The sequence below is a fragment of the Sylvia atricapilla genome, chromosome 16 (genome assembly GCF_009819655.1).
Source record: "Sylvia atricapilla isolate bSylAtr1 chromosome 16, bSylAtr1.pri, whole genome shotgun sequence".
NCBI classification, from domain to species: domain Eukaryota; kingdom Metazoa; phylum Chordata; class Aves; order Passeriformes; family Sylviidae; genus Sylvia; species Sylvia atricapilla.
In genome coordinates, this window is record NC_089155.1 from 490,129 (window position 1) to 513,527 (window position 23,399).

Below are 23,399 nucleotides of genomic sequence, written 5' to 3' on the forward strand. Positions count from 1 at the left end.
CGCCCCGCGGCCAGGGCTGTTGCTGCCCCTCCACTCCCCTTGCCGGGCGCTCTGTATGTATTGGTCAGACACCCCCCAACACGTGTCTGCAGGCGTGTTCCTCCGGCGCTGCTGGACACCCTGTGTTTCGCCCATACCTCTCAACCTCCCACAGTGCCGAGGGAGGGGTGTGCCGGCACAGCCCGGCCCGTGGGGGGATGGCCCTGGCTGCAAACGCTCGGAAGCAGAGGCCAGGAGGTGGGGTTTCTTCTGGCATCGGTGGGCTTAGAGCTGTTCCTAAGGGACAACTGGGTCTATATTTCCCATGGCTTCATGGCAAAGTGTGGCAGTGGGACACGTCCCCTCCGATGGCAGTGTTGAGAGGTATGTCCGTGTCTGGAGAAGAGTGGATGGAGGGAGGTCATCCCTTGGCTCTGGCCATGCTGTCAATTACACTGACCAGGTCACCCTGAGACTCACCTGAGGCCTCTGGAGGGGCAGGTGGTGTCCGTGGGGCAGAGTCACCCTGGGGCAGCTTTTGGGCTGGACCTGCCCCCAGGATGATGCTTCATAGAATGCTCAGTGGAATTGCCTCACTCCTCCTCAGTGCAATTGGCAGCCTCCTTTGCTTCTCCCTCACTGTGCCTGGCTTACGGGCCCTTCCCTTTCAAACTCTTCTCTCTTTCTTTCCCTTGTTTTTGTTTTTTTTTTGAGTCACTGATAGCCCTGTGTCTGAGCTCTTTCTGAATGTCTCCTATCAGACCCATTGTTTTGCATCCATCTGCTTCCACCAGTGCACTGAAGTGCCTCCAAACTGGCCGAGCTTTTTTTTTTTGTCTGACCGAGCCTTTTTGAAATGATTCATTGCCGACAAACTTTTGGCACAATCCAATTGAGTCGCCTTCTCTCCCCCAGCAAAGCCACTGCTGTCAGAAAGGTTTCGGTCTCCATGCTTGAGTTGTGTTTGACTCTACTCTGTGATGTTTGCTGCAGCCTTCCTCCTCCTCTCCCTTCGCCTCCTCCCTCTTCTCCTGGCGCCGTGTCCCCGCCAGTGCTGCCCCGCAGTGCTCACGGCCCCGTCTCTCCCCAATTGTGTCTCCTTCAGAGAGCGGGTGTGAGGGAGGGCCCTGAGGAGAGGGTTAAGCCGCCCCGGCACAGGGCCCCTGAGAGCGATACCGGAGACGAGGAGCCCGACCAGGAGAAAGACTCAGTCTTCCTGAAGGACAACCACCTGGCCATTGAGCGCAAGTGCTCCAGCATCACAGTCAGCTCCACATCCAGCCTAGAAGCAGAGGTGGACTTCACTGTCATCGGGGACTTCCACGGCACAGCCTTTGAGGACATCTCCCGGAGCCTGCCCGAGCTGGACAAGGACAAGAGCGAAACGGAAGATGAAGGCCTGATTTCCCTCCAGCGTACTGACAAAGTAGTTCCTGGACTAGAAGAGGATGTCAAAGGCAGGGATAAGGTCTCCCAGCCCAGCCCAGATGTCTCCCAGCCAGAGGTACACAGGAACACCATTCACCGGGACCAGCCCAGTGCCATCGTGTCTCCGTGTCCCTTGTGCCCGGCATTGCTTGGCGGGTGTGCGCTCCCGGCTGGTTCCGGGGAGCATGCTGGCTGCCACCCCCCATTCCTGCCCAGTGCACGCTGTGTCTGTGTTGCATGGCTCTGTTGCGTGCTTTGTGCATCTGCTAACCAGGAGAAGTCACTGTCACCTCTCGGTCCCTGAGTGTGGCTGCCCCGCCCTCAGCCCACGGCAGCATGTGCGCCGCAGGGATGGCACATGGCACTAACCATCGGAGCAGTCCTCGTGTCCTGCATGAATTCAGTGACGAGTCTGTGTAGTGCAGAGCCATGTGCTGCCCACTAACCTCTTTGGTCATGGTGGGGCTGGGAGGGATTGGCCTCGTGGAGCCACCTTGGAGCTCATGGAGGGTCACTCTGTGCTGGGAGGGCTCATAACAGGGCTAACAAGATTGCATGTGCATGTGTGTGGGGCTGAAAGCACGCATGGGGACAGAACAGCAGAACCAGCCCCAGCTCCATGTGGCCTTGTCTCTGTGCTGGGCCAGGGCCATCTCCAGCCCAGCCACCCAGGACAGCATCCAGCCCTGCAGGTAAGTCCCCAGTGCTGGCCAGACCTGCTGAGGTTAGTCCAGGTCTAAAGCCAGGAAAGAGCTGCAGAATTAGAGGGAGCTGTCTCTCAGTCATCCTGGAAACCCTGGTGTGGAGTGTCCAGTGCTGTGGCCATGGGGAATCTGCTCCAGGGCCAGTCTGGCCAGGGAGCTGTTGGCTCAGGAATCCTGAGCATTGGTGAAGCATCCCCCATTTAGGAGCCCTTGGCAGCTCCAGTTTCCTACAGTGGGGCAGTGCTGGCAGCCTGTGTCATTGTCCTATGCCAGCCTCTGCCACCAGGAGCTGTTGCAGGTCACAAAATGGCTGCAGCACATGCCTGAAACTGGTTTGATGGGTCTCATTTGGCTTTTGAAGAACAATTTGTCCTTATCCATGGTGTCTGTAAATCTATCCAAAAAATCCCAGGGACAGAGCAGCAGGCCTCATTTAGTGTGTGTGGGTTACAGGGCACTGTGGATGGTGCCCATCTGCCCAGGGCAGTAGTGCAGCCCTGCTGTTTGCCCAGGTAAGTCTCAGTGTGACGCTCACAGGACATCATGTGTGTGCCACCTGTGGAGGAGCAGGGCAGGCTCTGCCAGGGCCACAAGGAGCATAGAATCAGGAGTGTGCCTGGGTTGGAAAGGACCCTAAAGGTATTCTCTTTCCAGCGCTGTGTCATGGACAGAGCACTCAGGGCTGTTGGCATAGTGCCCCAGGGCCTGGTCTGCTGACTCTGTGCTGTTCCTCCTGCAGCCTTCAGCCCCAAAAGCAGACGCTGTGACTCTGAAGAAGCCCGAAGCAGAAGGCTCCACTCCACATCAGGTCAGCACCACACACACAGCTCAGGTGACATGGTGGCTCCCCAAGGCCCCAAAGAGGTTGAGCCCTCTCTGAGGGTCCCCAAAGCCTCAGCCCACCAAAGCCTGTCCCTGGCAGCAGTGCTGGGAGGGCAGGGGCTTTGTGGGGTTGTTGGAGGCCTCTGCTCACCCTTGGCTTGCTGAAGTCCCTAAAACACAAACTAAAGCCCAACCAGAGATATTGTCTGAGTGTCCCTGGCCCCATCTGCCATGCCGCTGGGCAGTGCTGGCACACAGGAATATCTGTAGTGGGTGACAGTCACCAGCCCTCTGTGGCCTCATGGCCTTCCTTGGGTTCCTCTGGCAGCAAGGATATTGTCACACTGTCCCTGCAAGTGCCACTCATTCTCTAGTGGCACCTCGAGGCTCATGTGGTTTCCTTTGCCCTGGCAGGTGGACGGAGGCACCCCTGGCATCAGGGACACCACCACCACTGCCCAGGCTGGCACCACAGAGACAGCGCTGGTGACCTCAGTAAGCAGGGCTGGCCCTCGAGGGGAGGGGAGCCCTTGTCCCCTGTGGTCCCTCTGTTCCAGCTGGAGTGATGGGGGCCAGCTGTTCTGGGGGGACCCTGCCCCACCCGGGGTGTCTTTGGAGGGTGGCACCTGGCACATTTGCCGCATGCCAACATGAGTCAACGTGCCTGTCTGCTCTTCTTTCAGGATCATGGCGCCAAGGCTGGCAAAGGGGCCGCTCCCACCACAGACCTTCGCTCTCTGTCACCGGTGAGGGGGGACAGTGGTGCCACCAGCCGGGCCAAGCTGGGGAAGGCAACCCTGTGGGGCTGGGAGCGGGTGTCATTGGTCCCATGGGCCTGCTGCTCTGTTCCCAGCCCTGGCACCTGGCTGATGTGCTGGTACTGGGAAGGACAGAAGGATATTCAGAAGGCTGGGGAGCAAGAAGTCAGGAGACCCCGACCCGTGGGGTTTTTCCTATGCCAGACCCATACCTTGAGCATCTTCCTGAGGAGGATAATTCCCAAAAATACCCCAGTCCCTGCTGCAGTGGGCTGAGATGCATTTAGCTCTGGATGTCCTGCAGGTTCACCCAAGGCCACCCACAAAGTCTCCTGACTCCTAGTGGAAGTGATGGCCACCAACCATCCTACCCAGCACAGCTGTTCCTCTGGAAAGGGATTTCTTACTCCATCCTCTTGTTTTGATGGAGTCCAGCCTGGCCCAACACCAGGTGCTGCTCCCAGGCTCATCCCTTTGTGGTGTAGGGAGAGCAGAGCTGGCACTGGGGCTGGGGTACCAGTGCATCCTTCCCAGCCATCCCAGCCCTTGGCATGCTCAGTGGGATGGACAGAGATAAAGGAAGCCTGAGAGCTCTGTGCTAGAGTGGCCCTGAGGGTGGGTGGGGAAGAGACAAAAGAAGCCATGAGACCACTATGCACTGCTGAGGCCCTTTCCAGCAGCTGTGGGCCAGGGTTACCTGTGGAAACCTCTCCCTTTTCCCTCCAAGCCTTTGGTACAGCTGAAAGCACAACTCAGTACCTTTTTCTCTTGCCATGCTTTCCCTCTTGTGCTTGGCTGAGTGGGTGCATCCCAGTGGGAAGGTCCTGGCTCACTGGGAGCTGGGCTGGGGGTCTCCCAGGACGTCCCCCTGACTCTGCTGCTGGTGTCCTGCAGATCTCTGGCGGCTCTGCTGGGAAGGAGGTGCTCACCAGCATATTCAGCGCCACTGCGGAGACGCTCTCCACTTCCACCACCACCCACGTTACCAAGGTGAGAGCAGCTCCAGGGCTTCCTGAGGGCCACTGGAGTTAGGGGATGAGTTAATTTATATTGTGCTTAGTACAGCAGAAAGGGCCCCTCTCCTTCCAACAAGCCAAGAGCTGTGTGCTGTCCCATGGGAATGGCGATCCCACAGAGTGCTCTGTGCCTTGGCATGCCTGTCCCATCCAGCCAGGTGTGACCACAGCAGGCAAGCACAGCCAGGGGTACACTCAGCCAGGGGCAGGCCAGGCGTGGGAAGTGAAGGAGGTGAGGCTGCAGCAGAGGGTCTCACCCATGGCCATTGCATCCCCAGATTTAATACGTGCTCTTCTTCCAGAGAACAAGGGACAGGATAAGAGGAAATGGCCTCAAGTTGCACCAGGGGAGGTTTGAATTGGATATTAGTGAAAATTTCCTCACAGAAAGGGTGGTCAGGCACTGGCATAGGCTGCCCAGGGCAGTGGTGGAGTCCCATCCCTGCAGGGGTTTCAAAGATGTGTGGCTGTGGCACCTGGGGACATGGTCAGTGGTGGCCTTGGCAGTGCTGGGGGAGCAGTTGGGCTTGGTGATGTCAGAGAGCTTTGCCAGCCTCAGTGATTCTGTGATTCTCTAAAGACAGGAGCAGCTCTGTGAGGGAGCTGAGCAGCAGGAGGGTGCTTGGTACCTGCCCTCAGCTCCTCTCCTTCCCCGCTGTGGGCTGCTGTGTATCACACTTCTCCCTGAATCAAGCACAGTGGGAGCTGTGCTGAGTTATAGGGCGGTTCCTGAGGGGATGCTGATGCTGGTCCTGCTCCCATGGCAGCTCCCTGCCTGGAGCTGACTGCTGGGACAGGGGTGACAGCTCTCCTTCTCCTCATGCAGACTGTGAAGGGGGGCTTCTCCGAGACCCGGATAGAGAAGCGCATCATCATCACAGGAGATGAAGATGTGGACCAGGACCAGGTAGGAGGAGATGCCCAGCCTTTGCCTGGTTCTGACTGTCCCTGGATGAAGCACTGCCTGTTTCTACTTCTGGCTGAACGTATTTACCCCTTCTGTCCAAAAACTGACCACCGAGGCCCCAGACCTGTTGAGCAGGGTGGGTTTCCATGGGTGCAGTGACCCTTAGGCCATCTCTGCCATGAAGCCATGGCAAAGGTCACATTCCAGGGCAGAACAGAGTGATGGCATCTCTTTTTTATGGTCATAAACACATTTCCAGGTGCCCTTTCTCTGTTGAAATACTCCAGAGTGACCCAGGTCACCTCTTTCTTCCAGCACAATCTCACTACAGGTTGAGTCTCTCCAGGTGATGGTGTTTTGCCTCTGCCTCAGTGTCAGAGGACAAAAAGTGACACACTTTTGTGACAAAATAACAAAGACTGACACAAGTCTTTAGGGCCACAGAGTCATTTTACTGTAGCCTCATCCTTTGGGATTTGTTACTCAAGAAAAAAAATTAAAGAGATAAAGTAATTAAAAGGCTCTAAAATAATTTTTAGAATTAGAATAATGAATTTAATAATTCCTGTAGATTTTTCTAGTGTTTTCCTTTGCCCAGGTTTCAGTAGCACATCTGTACAGAAAAACAGCAGAGAAAAGCAGCATGTGAGGGCTCCCGATCATAGATGAATTCCCAATCATGCTGGGCTCCAGCCTCTTCTGCCAGGCTGCTGTGGGTTGAGCTCTGAACCCCTGCATTCCTATCCTCCTGGAATCCCACTCTGCTCCCTGGAATCCTACTCAGCTGCTTTCTGACTGCAGTCAGGGTACCTGATTGCAGGACAGGGAGGATAAATGCGCTCTCTCATCCTTCTGCTTTCCAGGCACTGGCTTTAGCAATCAAAGAGGCAAAACTCCAGCACCCCGACATGCTGGTAACCAAAGCTGTGGTGTACAGAGAAACAGAGCCCTCTCCAGAGGAAAGGGACAAGAAACCTCAGGTAGGTGGAGAAGCTGCCAGGTGTGATTACTCCTGCTGGGTAATGGGGATATAATAGGTCACGGTCTCTGGTCCCCACCAGCCACAGGTGTTGGCATGGTGGCTGTGGGCACGCCACCTGGTTGTGGTTAGGAAGCCACTACCATGCCACCAAAAGCAATGCTGTGATGTCACCCTTCTGTCCTGCTCAGCACAGGGCTCAGAGGCATTTGATGTGAAAAGGAAAGGACCTGTTCATCCCCCTGGGATGGGGAGGGAATGAAGGGACCTCAGGTTTATGGGTAGGCTGAGGCACTCAGCTACAGGCTCTGCAAAGCCAAAGTATCAGACCAATATTAGCAAAAATTATAATTTCTTTACAAAAACCATACAGTTTTTCAGTCACACTCGGATCTCCAGGTTGAGTTTTTATACACACACAAGTGTAGGCAGCAGTACACAAGGTTTGCACCTCCCTGCAGACACCCCAAAGCTATCACAGTCCCAGACACTTCTCCAGACCCCATTCCCCCCTGTCAGCCAGGAGCTGCAGCTCCTCTGGGTTGGCACCAGACTCCTGTGTGGGAGCACTGGTGGCAGAGGTGGAGAGGAGAGGGAACAGTTTTGGGGGCTCTGGCAGCAGCCAGACTGCTGGTGTGTTTGGAGAGGTTCCTCAGAACTGGGATTTTCCATTTCTTTATCATTTGAAGGTTTTGATTGGCAGCTTTTAAGCCTGGAAAAGTGACTGGCAATGCAGCTGGGAAGGTCAGGAGAGGCTTGTGGAGCTGCCTTGTCCTGTTCCACAGTGAAGACAAGTCTAGACATACCTGCATCCCATAGGATCCCCCCACTTTTAGCTGAAGGGCTTAAAGTGAGGGAGCAGCAACACCAGCCCAGTCCCTGAATTCCTGCTAATTACCAGAGCTCCTGCTAATTAAATGCAGACTGTGGCCCCAAGTGTTTGCAAAGTTTCTATCCAGTGCTCCAGTCCAAAGAGGAGCCTCCATGATTGGCACTCCATGACTTGGTCCTTTCCATCTGCCTTGCACAGGAATCTTGACCAACATGTTCCTGGAAGTCAACATCTTATTCCAACCTGGAGAACAGGAGGAGGAGCCTTCATGCTGGATTTGTCAGCAAGACATAGACATCCTAGCTGCAATGTTCATGGCGAGAGACAAAAATTTTTAAAAAAGGAATAGCAAATATATTATATATATATATACATACATACATATATATATATATATATAAACAGGAAACAAAATGCATCCTTGCACTGCTGCTATATGCTGGAAATGAATAGTAAACAACACCACCAATAAACAAAGCCAACCCTCTGCAGATAAATTGAAGAATTTCCTGGATTGGTGATCAAATCAGATTTAAAAAGTCATAATAATAACAATAATCTCAGTAACAATACAATAAGCCACCATCTTGCATGTTACATGAAAGGACACACAATCATGAGTTCATTTGTTGCACACTGAATGGAAAGGAAAACTGCTTTGCAACAAAGCAAGTAACCAAACTGAAGTAAAAAACCACAAGCAGAAGCAAAACCATTCCCCACCTCTGGAAAGAAGAGAGAAAAACATTCAAGTTATGACCTTAGAGTTATTTTCCAATTCACAAGTGTCGTTTCACCCTTCTCCTCATTCCATGCTGGTTTTTTGCATTTTCTGGGGGTTCTGTTAACTCTTCCCCTTCCCTTCCTTATCTTCTCTGTGCACTTGTCCAACCTCTTGTTCTCTGAAGGTATTTAGGAATGGGTTTAATTTCAAACAAAGCAAATGATATGTACATGGTTTCTCATCTCTAACGAGCAGCCTGTGGGGTTTCATATGGATGTGCATTTCAGTTCTGTATATTATTCTATATAACGGAGGGGGAGGGAGGGAACAATGCTGAAATAATTCAACAGTGCTGGTACAGATGATGCCAACATTTTTAAATTATTAACTCTTGGACTGACTGTGGTTGGTGTACTTGGAGACTCTTAGATCACACTTGGGACTCTGAGTCCTGCAAGAAGGAAATGGGAAAGGTTTTGGCCGCTGCTGGCTGGGGGGAAGGGGAGAGGGTGAGGGACAGGAATGTCCTGCTGGCTGATCTGCAGTGTGTGGTGGTGAGGTTTGGAGGGGCAGTGGTCACCTGGAGGGGCACAGAAGGCTCCAGCTCCAACAGCAGGATGGGCTCCCAGCCCCCCTGCACCGTGGGATCCGCTGGGAGCGAGGTGGGAGCCGCAGGGCTCGGGGTCCCCTGCAGCCTGCAGAGCCGTGCTGGTGGGGGAGGTGGGTTTGCTTTGTTTCTGGATCCCAGTAATGGAGGTACTTGAGTTTTGTAGTAGGGTCAAAGGCAGAGGGGCTATTTGTGCCCTGCCTCTCCCGCTACCCGGGATGTGATGGCAAAGGGCTGGGGACAGCGCTGGCAGTGCTCCCCTGACCTGCCTAGAGATGGGCAGTGGAGGGACCATGCTGTGTCCATCCCTGCAGAGTGTCCCCAGCATCCCAGGCTGGATGAGAGAGCCCAGGAAGCGTCACTGGAGCTTCTCCCAGCTCAGCTTTCAGCCACAGGCTCCCTCCAGGGCTGCCTTTGGAAGGGGATCGTGGGCCAAGCCCAGGGCCCCGTACACTGTGAACCAGGCAGTTCAGGTAGGCTCGGAACCAAAAACCAGAAAGGAAAGGAAAGAAATGGGTTTCCTTCTCGGAATTGTCTCTAGCTCCTGCAGAAACAGAAGGGCCCGTGATTCTGCACCATTTTGCCTTCAGTCTCCCATCCTTCACACAGACTGTGCCCAGGACCAGGTGCTTTCTGCCAGGCCCTGCTGGGACTCACAGGATGCCCAAGCAGGAGCACCTGAACCATGAGGATGCTATGGGCAGACCTTGCTCCCACCTTCACTGTCCCAGGAGGGAGCTGCTCCCTGGCAGCTGCTCACCAATTGCTCATCAGTGAGTCTGTTCTCCTGGCAGAGAGGTTTCTCCTACAGGCATGGAAGCCAAGAGCACAAGGGCTGCTGCCAGTGCCAGTGCCCATCCCCAGCCTCCGGCCACATGCCTTCAGAGAGCACAGCCCCAACACAGCAGCAGTTAAGGCAGTTGCAAAGAGGCTCCTTTTCTCTTGTTTGCTTTTCCAATGCCCCCGAGCCAGCCATGCCCAGCAGTGGCACTGCCAGGGGTGGTGGAGGGCCAGGGTCTGCCTGCCATGCTGGCATTCACCAGCACATGGCACAGTTCAGGGTCGGGGGAGCTCACCTGGCTTGGGCACCTCCACAGCCCACCCAAGGCCGCTGTGACCCTCCAGAGCTGCTTTTGGCATTGTGCAGTCTGGGAAGCAAAGGTTCCTGTGGGATTGAGCAGCCTTACAGAGTTAGGCTCCCTGTGTGCTTGGGCTGCCATGAGTTCTGTTTGCAGTGAGCAGCCCCTGGTTCCCGCAGTGTGTTCATGGGTGGCAGTGTCAAAAACTTGCTTTTTCTTTAAAAAAAAGAGGAGGAAAAAAAAAAAAAAAAAAAAAAAAGGAAAGAAGAAAAGCTCACTGCTTGTTCTCTTGGCGAGGTGTGGCTTTCTGCTGCTCAGCCCCAGCCTGCCCATCACCGCGCTCTGTGTCAGATAGCTGGCCACTGCTTCTTTTCTTCCAGGGGCCTTTTCTGTGGAAAGGGGTGGGGAGACATGAGTGCCTGTTTTTACCCAATCCCACAAATTCATTCTGAACCTGGCCTGCGATTGCATGAGTAATAATAACAGTAACAATAATAATAATAATAATAATAATAATAATAATATTTATTTTTATTTGAGAAGCACCTTACCAACCAACTGCAACACTCTGTTGTTCCTTCACTAACTCTCCTTTTCTCTTCCCTTGTTCTCCCTCTCCCCCTTTGGTCATACTCCTTTTCAGTGCTTGGTGGTGTATGCGTGTGTGCTCACTGTTCTTGTATTCAATAAAAGTGAAATAAATGTGTTTGATGCTAAATCAGCCTGGGGCCTCAGCCTACTCTTTCCTACTGAGAGGATGGAGAAGTGAAGGGGGAACCTTGCAACAGGGGGCACTGCACATGGAAATACCAGGATTTGTCTAAAGAGAAGATTGTAGAAATGGAATTCCAGAATGGTTTGGCCTGGAAGAGAATATAAAGCTCATTCTGTTCCATCCCCTGCCAGGGACACCTTTGACTAGGCTGCTCCAAGCCCCATCCAGGCTGACCTTGGACACTTTCAGGGATCCAGGAGCAGCCACAGCTTCTCTGGTTGACCTGTGCCAGCGACTCCTCACCCTCACAGGAAAGAATTCCCTCCCAATATCCCATCTAACCCTGCCCTCTGGCAGTGGGAAGCCATTCCCTTGTCCCAAGTCCCTCTCCAGCTCTCCTGGCGCTCCTTTAGGCACTGGAAGGGCTCTGAGCTCTCCCTGGAGCCTTCTCTTCCCAGGTGAGCACCCCCAGCTCTCCCAGCCTGGCTCCAGAGCAGAGCGGCTCCAGGCCTGGGAGCATCTCCACAGCCACCTCTGGAGCCGTTCCAACACCTCCACGTCCGTCGAGTGCCGCAGACCTCAGAGTTGGACACAGTTCTGCAGGTAGGACCTCACTCCACCAAGGGCAGATGAAGATGTTGCCAGGCCGGGAATTGCAGCTGGCGGAGCCGGGAGCGGCCTCACGTGGCCGGTGCCGAGGCTCGGACACACCGTGGAACAGCGGAGGCGGTTGTGAGAACGCTCAGGATGGAGGGAGGCGGTGGGAACTGCCCCTCTCTGGGGACTCGGAATCTGTGTCGTCCTGGGAGGCAGAACGTGATGCTGGCACGGTGCCTTTGGTGCTTAGAGGTCTGTGTGTCTCAGTGAGGGTCCCCACGTGTCTGTGCCGAGGGGCCTCTCGGTCCATCAGTCCCAGGCACGGCTTTTGTCCGTCTGGCCCGCAGCGGGGCCGGGAGCACGGGGGCCCCAGGGGAACGGCAGCCAGCTGGGGGGACTGGCTCCGGGGACAGGGGGTCAGCGGGGAGCAGCCGACAGCCACGGAGAGCCCACGGGGGGCAGCGCCATGCTGGGGGCGGTGGAGGAGCCAGGGCCCGAAGCAGGCCCCAAGCCCGGGCGGCCGGAGGGCAGCGCCCGCCCTCAGCCCCCGGCCCGGCACTCCCCGCTCTCGGGCGGGGCCGGGCAGCGCGGCGCCTCCTCCCGCCCGCGGCCCGGATATCCGCTGCCGCCCGGCCATGGCGGCCCTGCGCTCCGAGCCCGAGCTGGCCCGGCAGCTCTTCTTCGAGGGCGCGGCCGTGGTGGTGCTGGACGTGCCCGAGGGCACCGAGTTCGGCATCGACTACAGCGCGTGGGCCGTGGGGCCGCGGTTCCGCGGCGTGAAGATGGTGCCGCCGGGGCTGCACTTCGTGCACTGCAGCGCGGCCGGCGCCGGCGGGCGGGACGCGGGGCCGCGCTCCGGCCGCTTCCTCAGCCTGCGGCGCCGCGAGGTGCGGGTGCTGCGCTGGGACCCCGCGGGCGAGGCCGTGCGGCCCGAGCCCCCCGAGCAGGGCGAGGCGCTGCGGGACGGCCTGCGGGAGCTGGACCCCTTCCTGGGGCCCTACCCCTACGAGACGCTGAAGAAGTGGGTGTCGCTGAGCAACTTCATCACCGAGGCGGCGGCCGAGGAGCTGCAGCCCGAGAGCGGCCAGATCTGCGCCTTCGCCGAGGTGCTGCCCGAGGCGGCGGGGCGGCACACGCGGGACCGCGCCGGGCAGCGCCGGCCGCCGCTGGGCGCCGAGTGCCGCAGCTACGCCGAGGGCCTGGCCCGGCTGCCCCGCGTGCGGCCGCGGGCCGGCACACAGATCCGCTTCTCCGAGCTGCCCCGGCAGGCCTTCCCCGACGGGGCCAGCCCCGAGGAGATCACCCGGCACAGCATGGACCTGAGCTACGCCCTGCAGCTGGTGATGGAGCAGCGCTATCCCGGCCGGCCGCTGGGCCTGCTCGGTGAGCACCGCCCCGGGCCGGCGGCACTTGTGTGCCGGGGTGGGAGCCGTGCCCGTTCCCTGCGCGCCCAGGGGTCTCTGCAGCGCGGCACGGAAGTCTCTGGAGTTTTTAGCAGCCGTAGGGGATGTTCCCATGGCCTGGAGGAGACTGAGGCCAGAGCTCCGAGGGGGCTGCAGCTCCTCCCGAGGGGCAGCTGCGATCTCTGTTCTGCGTGACCAGAGAGAGCACCTGAGGGAGCGGCTGGAGCTGTCAAGGGAAATTTAGGCTGGGTATTAGGGAAAGGTTCTTCCCCCAGAGGGTGCTGGCAGTGCCCGGGCTCCCCAGGGAATGGGCACGAGGCTGCCAGAGCTCCAGGAGCCTTTGGACAGCGCTGCCAGGGGTGCCCAGGGTGGGTGATCCTGTGGGTCCCTCCCAGCTCAGGATGTTTTGTAAATTCTGTTCCATCACTCTCTGGTGTGAGGACATGGTGCTGCAGCCCAGATGAGGTCAAAAGCAGCGTTCACAGGTGCCTTGGTGTCTGGCACTTTAGCTGTTCAGTGAACCTCTTGAGGACATACCGTATAGAGTCCTGGGAACACCAAGGGGGCACGGGCACCCCCAGTCCCTTGCTCCTGTTTGGTTGGGCAAGGGCTGTGGGGCTCCCAGCTGGTGGTTCCTGGTGCAGTGACCAGCTGTGATAGTTCTGGCTTCTTCTCCGCCAAGGTCAGGATGAGTAACACACGGGAGTCAGAGTTTTGTGTTCAGACTCGGCATTTATTATTTCTAATATTACAGTCTCATGAACCGTGAGCTCTTACTAGCAAGTTAGAAAACAAAGGTAAAATGAAGTGCCTCTAACTCTTTCCAAGGTTATTTAAGTGCTAATTACCCAATAACGAGGTGACACCTATATTTTTTATGTTTCTGTCCCAATAATGGCCACGCAAGGCCTGCAATGCAGACCTTTTTACCCAATTACAGAAAACCACCCAAACCCATGAAAAAGAAGGAAGAGGGTGGTAAAGAAGAAGGACTTAGACAACGCCCAAAGTCCTCTATCTTGCCCCATATATTACTGTATACTAAAATCCCAAATATTTGAAGTTTTTCACGCTGTGAGATCACACAATACTATTTAAACTACACACCCACAACCCCAGTGCTATCAACTTTGGAAATCTGTTCCACGGCCTTAAGCCAAATGTCCTACCTTCATGAGGGTCAGTGCCCTTTAGAACAGAAAGCCTGAAATTTTCAGCCTCCTGTGTTCCAGAGCCAGCCCCTCCCTGGCCCAGCTCCCTGTGTGCTCCATGTGCTGCTGGTGACAGTGGCAGTGTCTGGACGGTGCCAGCCCTGCTGTGTGGACACCAGACCTCCCAGAGCTCAACCACTCCCTGGCCTGTTTTGCAACTATGATACAAATAAATGCTGAGTCTGTGGAGATCCTGGAGCACGGTTTGGTTTTGTTGCAGGATGGAGGGAGAAGCTCTACCAGCTTCCCAGCTGGAGCCCAAGTTTGGAATAAGACTTTGTTTGTTAATTCTTCCATTTTTTGTACATTAACGTTATACAATTTATACTTTTTCAAAATTACCAAAGACAGCTGTAGGATGTAGAGAGAACAAATTACCTTAGGGAACGGTGGCAAAGCAGTTGATGGTAAGCATCCAGTGGGATGAACCCTGGCTCTTAATTCAACAAGGCAAACACACTCATTGGTGTGCTGCTGACCTCTCCCAGGATGCCAGGACAGAGGTTTGCAGTCCCACATGGCCATGGACACTCAGCACAGGTAGGTGGAACTTCCAGAGTAACAGCGTGGTCTGGCTTGATGTGTGGGTCTGTTGTTTGGTGTTGTTGGCTGTCTGTAAAGTTCCTCTCCAGTGCTGATAATCACAGTTATAGGTGACCTGCCTCATTCTGCTTTGCTTTGCTCCAGCAGAAGAGCAGCACAGCATCAGTGTTTGAGGTGGAAATGCACTTTGCAAAAGCCAAACCAGGGTTTAGAAATCATTTACAGAGCTTTGGGGAGGACACATTCCCAGGATATCTGTTTAGTCTTACGTGTTTTGTTTTGCTACCCTTCTCTGAACCCACACAGCTGAGTTGCAGTTTGCCTTCATCTGCTTCCTGATTGGGAACGTGTATGATGCCTTTGAGCACTGGAAAAGGCTCCTGAACCTCCTGTGCCGCTCAGAGGAGGCCATGGGGAAGTACCAAGACCTTTACATCAGCCTCATTTCTGTGCTGTATCACCAGCTCAACGAAATCCCAGCAGATTTTTTTGTGGACATTGTCTCCCAGGACAACTTTTTAACCAGCACCTTACAGGTGTGTTTGTGGCTGTTCCCTAGGAAATGGGAGTGGGAGGGAGGGCAGACAGGGCAGCAGATCTGGGGAGAAGCTGCCAAAGGAATTAAGCTGCATGGGAGATGGGAGCTTGTCTAAGCACACAGGAATTTACTTTTTCCCTCTGTTACTCAGCAAGAAATTTCAGCTCAACAGCTACAACAGAGGCTGGCTAGTACAGCACAATATCTGTTTAATTTTTCCAAAATGCTGTTCTTTCTTAAAGAGAAAAAACAACACAAAAAACTTTGGCATGAAGGACTGATGGTGATGATTTTTAGAATGGCTGGCTCAGTGTGCAGGGAAGCTGCAGCAAAACATCATTGAGCTAAGGGCAGTGATAGTGTTTAAGAAGCTTTTCCATTCCTTAGCTCACCTGAGGATTTCCTATAGTAAAGTTCTTATCCAGAGGGAATTTATGGTTATTCTAAAATGCAAAAGATACTGCTTCTGTTGAGACAGGTGAGGGCAGATCTGTGGCTCAGCTCCAATGAAACCAGTTACTCCACTGATGGTGACTGTGCTGGCAGTGCAGCAAACTGGCTTAGTTTAAAATAAAAGCCCAAAACAGATACACTGATAGAGCTGAGCAATGGGAGCCAGCCCTGCAGAAAGCTGTGGGCAGTTGTGCTACAGGTGCCCTCTCTTTTCCCAGGGAGCAGCTCCATTCCTCTCCTTGTTAACCCCAAGTTCTTGCTGTAGTTTTGGGGGGGGCAGAGGTGTTCGGGTTTAATTGCTGGGTAAAATGTTTTGGGAAGCATTGCTTTAATCAAGTGTCTTTCACATTTTTCAATTGTGATTCTTACAAGTCTTGAGAGGGTGGTAGTTTATATTTTATTTCTGTTGGTAGACTTTTTTTCCATCCCACTGCAGGACTGGACAGCCCAGCTGTGTTTGCAGCATGCTCAGAGCAGTGCTGTCACTTCTCAGCAGTGTCCAGAATATAGCAGCCAGCCATTTTCTCCTCTTGAGGGGAATTTTGGAATTTGGGAAAGCCTTATTGCTGGTTCTGGCTGCCTGAGTCTTGTCCACACCTGGGCTCCATCAGTCTGTGTTTTACTCCCTCAGCAGGAGCTGTACTGGTGTCAGGGTCACCCGTAAGCCCTGGCAGGAGTCACCACATTCCCAGTGACAAAGAAAAGCCTTGCAAACTGAGCCCTTCCTCACTCAGAGTTCTCCATTTCTCTGCTCCCACAGGATTTCCCCAAAGTGGTGCCAGGGAAGCTCTGGGCTTTGCCTTACCCCTCACTGTACACACAGACATCCGAATTCTCTGCCCTCTGGCTGTGGCAGGGGCTCAGAGCTGTGGGGGAGGGCATGGCTTTGCAGTCCTGCTCAGCTCTGGAAACAGCAACTTCATTTTGGGGCTTTAACCCAAGGCAAGAGGAGCACAGCACAGCCACCATGACTGTGCAGCCCTACCAGTGCTTAAAGAAATAAAACAAAAAAAACCAAAACCAAACCAAAACAAAAGAAACCACCTTGGTGAAATAACTAATTTAATGTGTAGTTCATTGAGAAGAAGTGGGAAGTACAATCTTCTAATAATTTTTTCCCTACCAGCAGCATTTCTGTGTAAGAGTTCTCTTAGAGGCAGTTTTCCAGTAGAATGAGCAAGGAAAAGGCAAATGTTCATCCACAAAGCAGTGAACTTTGCTGCTCATTGTCAGTGTTTTATCCAGCTTTCAGTAGGTCTCCCCCAAATAAGAGGCTGCATTTTCCCCAGAGGAGATTTCTTTTTATGGAAATTAGTTCTGGATCACAAGTTCAGGAGGAGCAGAACCAGGCTGATCCAGGCTGGGCTCTGGGGCTTAGTGCCCTGTTAATCACACACAGATGATTTCCCTCTCAGGTGCCAGCAGAGGCTGTGAATTTGTGACATGTTAATAGGTTTGTGTTTGGGGATGGAAGGCAGAGGTTCCTCCAGATTTCAGCACCCTGTCCACAAGGTGGGGATAACCAGGCTTTTTTCAGAGCTCCCATTCCTCTCTGACATTCAGAGTATTTCCATTGTTTCCTCAGTATCGTAAAGTCTTGGTAATACCATATGACAAAAATACTTTGGGAGACCTCTGCCCATGGAAATGAGGGTGCAATTATCTACTGGCCTTTTGGACACTTGCTGAAAATTTGCTACTAGTATTTGAATTTGTTTTAATTCCTTCTGTCAAGATGTTTTCCTTAGCTCACACTTCGACATATTTCAGAATTCCACAGTGCAAATTCAGTTACAAACATACTCCTGCTTTAAACAAAGTTCTTTACCTGAGTGCAGATAATTCTGATGCTGACTCAGTGGTGTGAGGCCAGGATGGGCTTGGGCTGTGAGGTGAAAGCAGTGGGCTTTGGTTTTGTCCCCCAGAGCTGGAGTAGTCCCAGGGTGGTAGATCCTAACCTGGTTCTCTCCTGGTGCTCTCTGGTGTCTCAGCAGGGAGGAGATGCCCAGCTGGTGCCATGGCTGAACTCTCCCTGATCTCTGCTCTTTGTTTCAGGTGCTGTTCTCCTGCACGTGCAGCTCTGCTGTGGATGAGACTCTAAGGAAAAAGGCTGAAAAGTTCAAGGCTCACCTGACCAAGAAATTCAAATGGGACTTTGAGGCAGAGCCTGATGACTGTGCCCCTGTGGTGGTGGAGCTGCCTGAGGGTGTGCAGGTGGACTGAGCCAAAGGCCCCGTTAGGAGCTAACAGCTTCTAAAATGACCTCTTCCTTCTCTTCTGCAACCTTGCCAGCTTCTTAAAGGCTGTTTCTGAAGCTGATCCTCTTTCTGCTGGAGAAGCAGCTGTGAGAAACCCAGGAAGATGCTGAGCTTTGTGAGGAAACCAGAGGTGCTAGAGGAGTTTGAGTGTTGCCACGTGGCTGATTTGGACACCTTGAGGTTTTCCCAGCCCTTCTGCAGCATGTCCTCCTAGAACACAAAACGCATACAAAGTCATAGAATCATTAAAGTTGCAAAAGACCTTTTGATATCATGGAGTTCAGCCCTAAATCTTAATACTGCCACAATCATCCTGCACTCAGCTGTCCTCTGCATCCCTGCTCTCCTCTCCTCCTGGAGCTGTTGCCCTGCTCGGAGGGCACCTGTGGTTAAGGGCTGTAATCCCACAGAGTGGTTTTGGCAGCCCAAACCCAGGCTGTGAGCTGCAGTTTGGCTCTTCCTGGGCTCCTGTTGCAGTGGTGTGACCACTGTGTGAACTGCTGTGTCGAGTGCTCATGGTGCTCACTGTGATTTCTCTCTTGGGAGGGTGGCTCAAAGCCACAGTAGAATTCCAACCCAATACCTCGGTGTCTCATTCCTGTTCCTCCCATTCTGTTAAACCCTTTTGTATTTACTGCTGACACTGTTTTGCCTGGTATAAAAGAAAGTGAACACTTTGGTGATAGGAAATAGTTACTGGACTATAGTCATCCAGGTGACCAAGAACAGAGCCAGCATGAGATAAAGGATCAGATTTCCACATGAACTGGATCCTCTGTTTTGCTGTAATTGGCAATCCTATGTTTTTTGCTCAAACACAGTGGCTGAAAATTAATAGTTTGTAACAGTCAGGTTCTCATGATGAACTGCACTCTAGCAATTGAGAAAAGAGAATATAATTGTATTTCCATTGTGATGGGTCTTTTCTTTTTGCAAGGTTGTAGTACAGACAACTAATCACAGAAGCCCAGAATGATTTGGGTTGGAAGGGACCCTACAGAGCAGCCAGTGTCACCCCTGCCAGGACAGGGACACCTTCCACTATCCAGGCTGCTCCAAGCCCTGTCCAGCCTGGCCTTGGCACTGCCAGGGATCCAGGGGCAGCCACAGCTTCTCTGAGCATCCTGTGCCACGGCCTGCCCACCGTCCCAGAGAACAATTCCTTCCCAATATCCCATCTCTCCCTCCCCTCTGGTAGTGGGAAGCCATTCCCCTTGTTCATGTCACTGTCTGACTTTATAAAATGTCCCTGTCCTCCTTTATAAGCTCCCTTACATCTCCTTTTATTTATCATTATCTTTTACTAGACCATAGAACAGGTGGGGAGCAGCCAGGCCGTGGGGTCACTGACCTTCTGTGGGGTAGGAAACAGAAACAGCAAAGCTTCAGCTAAATGCAGGTGGAGATGCTCAGAATCCAACTGCTTCACATGATCCCACTGCACACTGGGAGGGAAAAGGGAAGTGGGCACATAGGAAGCAGCTTGTTGGATGTTTACAAGGGGGGATATGAATTTTTGGGGAGAAGAGTAGGAGTCAGCAGGAAGGAGGGTGTGTATAAGAGACAACACAGAATAAAGGAATATTTTCTTGCCGTCTTAAAGCCTTAGGTGATGATAACACTGCACCTTGGTCCAGCTGAGGTGAGTGTTGTTATTCAAAAGCAAAAGAGAGACTTTGGTAAATACACACTGCTGCAAGCCAATGAAGTGGAATTTGGGATGTTTGCAGCTCTGGTCCCGTGCTGGATTTGGGTCAGGAGCACTGAGGCACGAGCTCAGTCCAACTCCTGCTCCTGGGGAGAGCTGCCAGGGCTGTGCCAGAGGGGTGGGCTGGCACCATTCCTGCCTCAGAGCCGTGCTTCCGTACAGGCTGGGCTGCAGCAAAGCCCTGCTTAGCCCGGGTGAGGCTCGATCCTGTGGGAATCAGCAATGGTGTGAGTTGGGTACCTCCATGGCTGCACTGACCCTGCAGTCACTGTGCAAAGCCCAGAGCGAGGCTATCCAACCTCCAAACTGCTCTTGCATTCCTTCTCCCTGCTCCCACAGGCTCAGTGATGTTGGACAAAGCAGAATTCTCAGGCACAGTTTCCTGCTGTGGGGTCTCTGGGTTGTCCTTCACCACACCAGGGATTGCTGCTTCTTGCTTCATCCACCCTGCAAATGCAGACATGAGGAATATGCTGCCTGGGGCTGTAGGAAGCTGCCCTCCTCTCACAGTGTGGCACATCTCCTCTTTTTGTTGGGAAGAGAACTGACGCATCTTGCTCCAATGGTTACTTCCCTGTTACTTCCACCACCTCCTGCCCACTGCCAAGGCAGCAGCCAGACCATTTCTGTCTTTTTTGGTGTGGATTTGTGCCCATGATTCCATGGTGGGACTGGGAATCACTCATGGTGTAGTTCTGCTGCTCAGATTGGGTTTGTGCAGCTCTGTGGCAGCAATGCCTGCAGCCCTCCAGCAGCACTGAGGTGTCAGATGTCACCCAGGAGGTTCTTCTCTAAAAGCAAACTGAAGGTGAAAGGGAGGCAGCTAGGAAAGTGTAGAAAGCTCGGCAGTGCTGTGGTTTTAAATCTGAAATCATCTCAGGGCTATTTTTTTTTTTTTTAACTAGCAACTCTTCTTTGGGGCTTTCTCTTGCCCTCCTTAATGGTAAGTTGAATTTCTGTTCTTTGCTCAATGTTTTGCTGTGGCAACCCTGCCTGTGTCTGTCCACTGTGGTTCAGTTCTAGTCTTTTTTTGGTTTTGTTTTTTCTGGTGTTTGTTATTATTGTACCCTTATTTTTCTCCAGAAATAAAACAATAGAAATCCATTTGTGCCTCCAACAGCTCTCAGGTGGGAGAGGTTTTCCAGGATCTCTTAGACACACACCACCTTTGTTTGGAGCACTGTTTATATCTGCTATTGCTTTGGCAGCTGGACGTGGCCTGCCCGAACTGCTGCAGATGGACTGGCTAGCACCGAGCTCCTGGAATATGGAAAAAGATGGACTGCAGCACCCTGAGACAGGAAACTATTTACTCCTGGTACTGCTGGTAATTGTGAAACAGAGTCACAGTGAGGTGCTGGGCAGCCCTGGTCCTGGACAAGGGATGTGCTCTCTTTGGCCATTCTTCCTGCTGTGCTCAGCTACTGCAGCTCTTCCAGAAACATGTGCCTCGTGTCCTGCGCTGGGCTCTGGGAGCTGTGCCACGGAGAGATGTGCCACAAGGCACGGTGGAGCTGGAGCAGGGCTGGGGGGTGCTGCGGGGAGCATGGGCCGTGCCTGGAGAGGCATTGACCGAGCAGGGGCCTCATTAGGACAGCGCTAATGAGCCGCAGAGCTTCGAGGCAAAAAAAAACCCATCTGGGTTAATCAATAGCAGGAAAAATCCATGGAGCCGCTGCTTTGGGTGGCTGGTCCCGCTCCTGCGGGCTCAGTGGGCTCCTGAGGGAGGAGCTGCAGCAGGAATGTCCTGATGATTTATTAAAATTATGGATATTGGTCTAATACTGATATCCAACTATGACGGACAAAGACTCTCTAACAGTTTGAAGTTAGAAAGTGGATGTTTATTACGACGCCGGGCAGCGTGCGGGATAGCTCCCAAATACACACCGCAATTTACAGATGATCACAGGGTCTTTTTATGTACAAAAGTGTTGAATACCCAAACCACAAATGCATATTCATAACTCTGGTCCATCCTATTCCCCACTTCGTATGGTAATTAGCCAAAAAGCAATTAAGCATGTGTAGTTTGTTCTTTGAAATGGGTCGGTGGTCCTTCTTATGGGGTGGGGTCTCAAAATGATGAAGTAAGATGAGTCTTCCTCACTTTGACTTTTTAACCTTTTAGTGTTGGTGACACCTGGAACCTGTTTTCTCAAGACTGTCTGATTTATGGTCACACTGTGTTCTTGGAATCTATTGATTAGTCAGAAAACACAAACATAAGTTGACAGGCCTCCTGATTTATCAGTTCCTTAAATTCGTCTTCTGTTAACAAAGGGAAGTTTATCTATCTTACCTCAGCAATATCTAGTTTAACTACAGTCCTGAATTCTTCAAAATTCATGTCTCACTGAATTCTGCAGGACTGGCAACTTCCCCTTGCCATGGAGCTGAGCTTGGGCTCCGGCAGCCTGAGGGAGACCTGGATGGGGAATGTTGTGGTTTGAAAACAAACTAAGTGAGAGGCTCTAAGTCAGAAATAAAATTTAATGAGAAGAAAAGGAAAATAAAATAAAATAAAATAAATTAAATGCAACAATACAAAAAGAAAAAAAAACCACTGACAGAGTCAGAATACAACCTGATCAGGGTGATGGAAGCAGTCCGGACGAGGTGGTCTTCCTAAAGCAGTGATCTCATAGAAAGGTCTGGTAGCTCCTGTCCTCTGGAAATCCAGTGGGTGAAGGCTGCTTCTACTGTCCCAAATCCCAGCTTATATCCAGGTGAGAATGCTTGGCTCCTCCCCCTGGGTGGAGCATCTCACAATGGGATGATGAGTCATAGAGGAGGGCCTTGATGGCCCATTAAAGAGAGATAGCTCCTGGAGGGAGTTATCTCTGAGTCATGCAAAAGGCATTGATGGGCCATTAACTGAAGATGGTGATAGAATACATCCTAAACTCCAACCCAGGACAGGAAGCAGAAGCCTGAGCACAGCCCCTGGTGCTGTGGCCCCGGGCAGGCAGCAGGGGCCGGGGCCAGAAGGAGACAGGCTCCTGTCCCTCGGCTCCGAGCCAGGGCAGTGCCTCCCGAGTCCTGCACGAGCAGAGTGGGGATGTTGAGAGCAGTGCTGGGACAGCTCCCAGCCCTCAGCGCCCTGAAGCCCCAGCCCGGGAAGGATTCCCCCCTCGGGGAGGGAGCTGCAGCTCTCCCCCAGGGCCAGGCCAGGCTGACCTGGCAGGAGGAAGGTGCCAGCAGGCGGGAATGCCCCTCCAGTGCCCCTCTGCAATTTGCTCACCCTGTCTGCCTGGAAAGATTCTGTCTCTTCCCACCACAGCCATTAGATAAGTCAGGAAATCAGCTGGAATTTGTAAGTGAGGGCTAGTGAAGAGTGGGAAGATGAGGGGAGGGAGCCTGGCACCCCTCAAACCCCCTGGGCTGGAGGTTGGGCACCATTTGCCTGTGGCATGTGTGGGGTTCCCCAGAACAGGGTGTAGTTCTATCCTATGCTAAAGGTTTCAGCATTTTTAGTATTTTTTCCTCCCCCAAGGGCAGATTTAGCCATATTTTTTGATTTTTAATAGCAAAAGCTACTTCCCTCCCAGCTGTGATGGCTGTGCCTGCACAGCTTTGAGGGAGGGCAGCATAAAGAGAATTGCTGTGATTTTTTTACATTACAGTAAATACACAGAGCCAGTTTCAAGCTTCTAAATAAATAAAATAAAGGAAGAAGTTGTAATTGGTTTTTATTCAAAAATCCCTAAATTCTCCCTCTGCTGAGGAGCAGCTGGAAGTGCAAGGAAGAGCCTGGAGCATCCAGGAAAGCTTAACCTGGTGTAGCTGTGGGCACACAGGAGGCTGAAGAGGTTGGCAGAAGAGGTGTGTCAAGGATATTATTCTTGAAAAGCTGCATTTGGAAAAGATCCCTTCCAGCAGACATGGATTTTGTGGAGGTTTCAGATGATGCACAAAACAAGAGCTGTTTCTTTTGACTGGACAGAATTGGGGATTCTTTTTGCATGTGAGCAAGCAAAAAGATGGCCGTGTCTGTTGGGAAAGGATCTCTGAGGAACACGAACTTCCTTGAGAATCTGACCTGTTTCATCTTGTGAAGATTTTTTTCCTCTATTTTTTTAATGAAATTATCTTCGTTTCAACAAAGGCATGTAGTGACAGGCCAAGGGGGGATGAC

The 23,399-nt window shown here is 52.7% G+C and overlaps 2 protein-coding genes across 8 annotated transcripts in view; both read left to right on the forward strand.

Moving 5' to 3' along the window:
* The window catches only part of EPB41L1 (erythrocyte membrane protein band 4.1 like 1), a 54,672-nt gene extending 44,606 nt beyond the window's left edge, over positions 1 to 10,066 (forward strand). For 5 of the 7 annotated variants that reach the window (XM_066330487.1, XM_066330490.1, XM_066330491.1 and 2 more), the window contains 8 exons: positions 1,085 to 1,483; positions 2,851 to 2,919; positions 3,348 to 3,428; positions 3,617 to 3,679; positions 4,586 to 4,681; positions 5,534 to 5,614; positions 6,478 to 6,594; positions 7,624 to 10,066. In XM_066330487.1, coding sequence (XP_066186584.1) covers positions 1,085 to 1,483; positions 2,851 to 2,919; positions 3,348 to 3,428; positions 3,617 to 3,679; positions 4,586 to 4,681; positions 5,534 to 5,614; positions 6,478 to 6,594; positions 7,624 to 7,632 — 915 coding nt within the window. In that variant the 3' untranslated portion in view covers positions 7,633 to 10,066. The remainder of the gene's footprint in view (positions 1 to 1,084; positions 1,484 to 2,850; positions 2,920 to 3,347; positions 3,429 to 3,616; positions 3,680 to 4,585; positions 4,682 to 5,533; positions 5,615 to 6,477; positions 6,595 to 7,623) is intronic. The other 2 variants (XM_066330489.1, XM_066330493.1) reach the window with 2 other exon arrangements.
* Positions 10,067 to 11,777: 1,711 nt separating this feature from the next.
* AAR2 (AAR2 splicing factor) lies at positions 11,778 to 18,457 on the forward strand. The gene is made up of 3 exons (XM_066330474.1): positions 11,778 to 12,530; positions 14,611 to 14,840; positions 17,351 to 18,457. Exons 1-3 carry the CDS (start codon positions 11,783 to 11,785, stop codon positions 17,516 to 17,518), a joined length of 1,146 nt encoding a protein of 381 aa, XP_066186571.1. The 5' UTR covers positions 11,778 to 11,782; the 3' UTR covers positions 17,519 to 18,457.
* Positions 18,458 to 23,399: the final 4,942 nt, after the last annotated feature.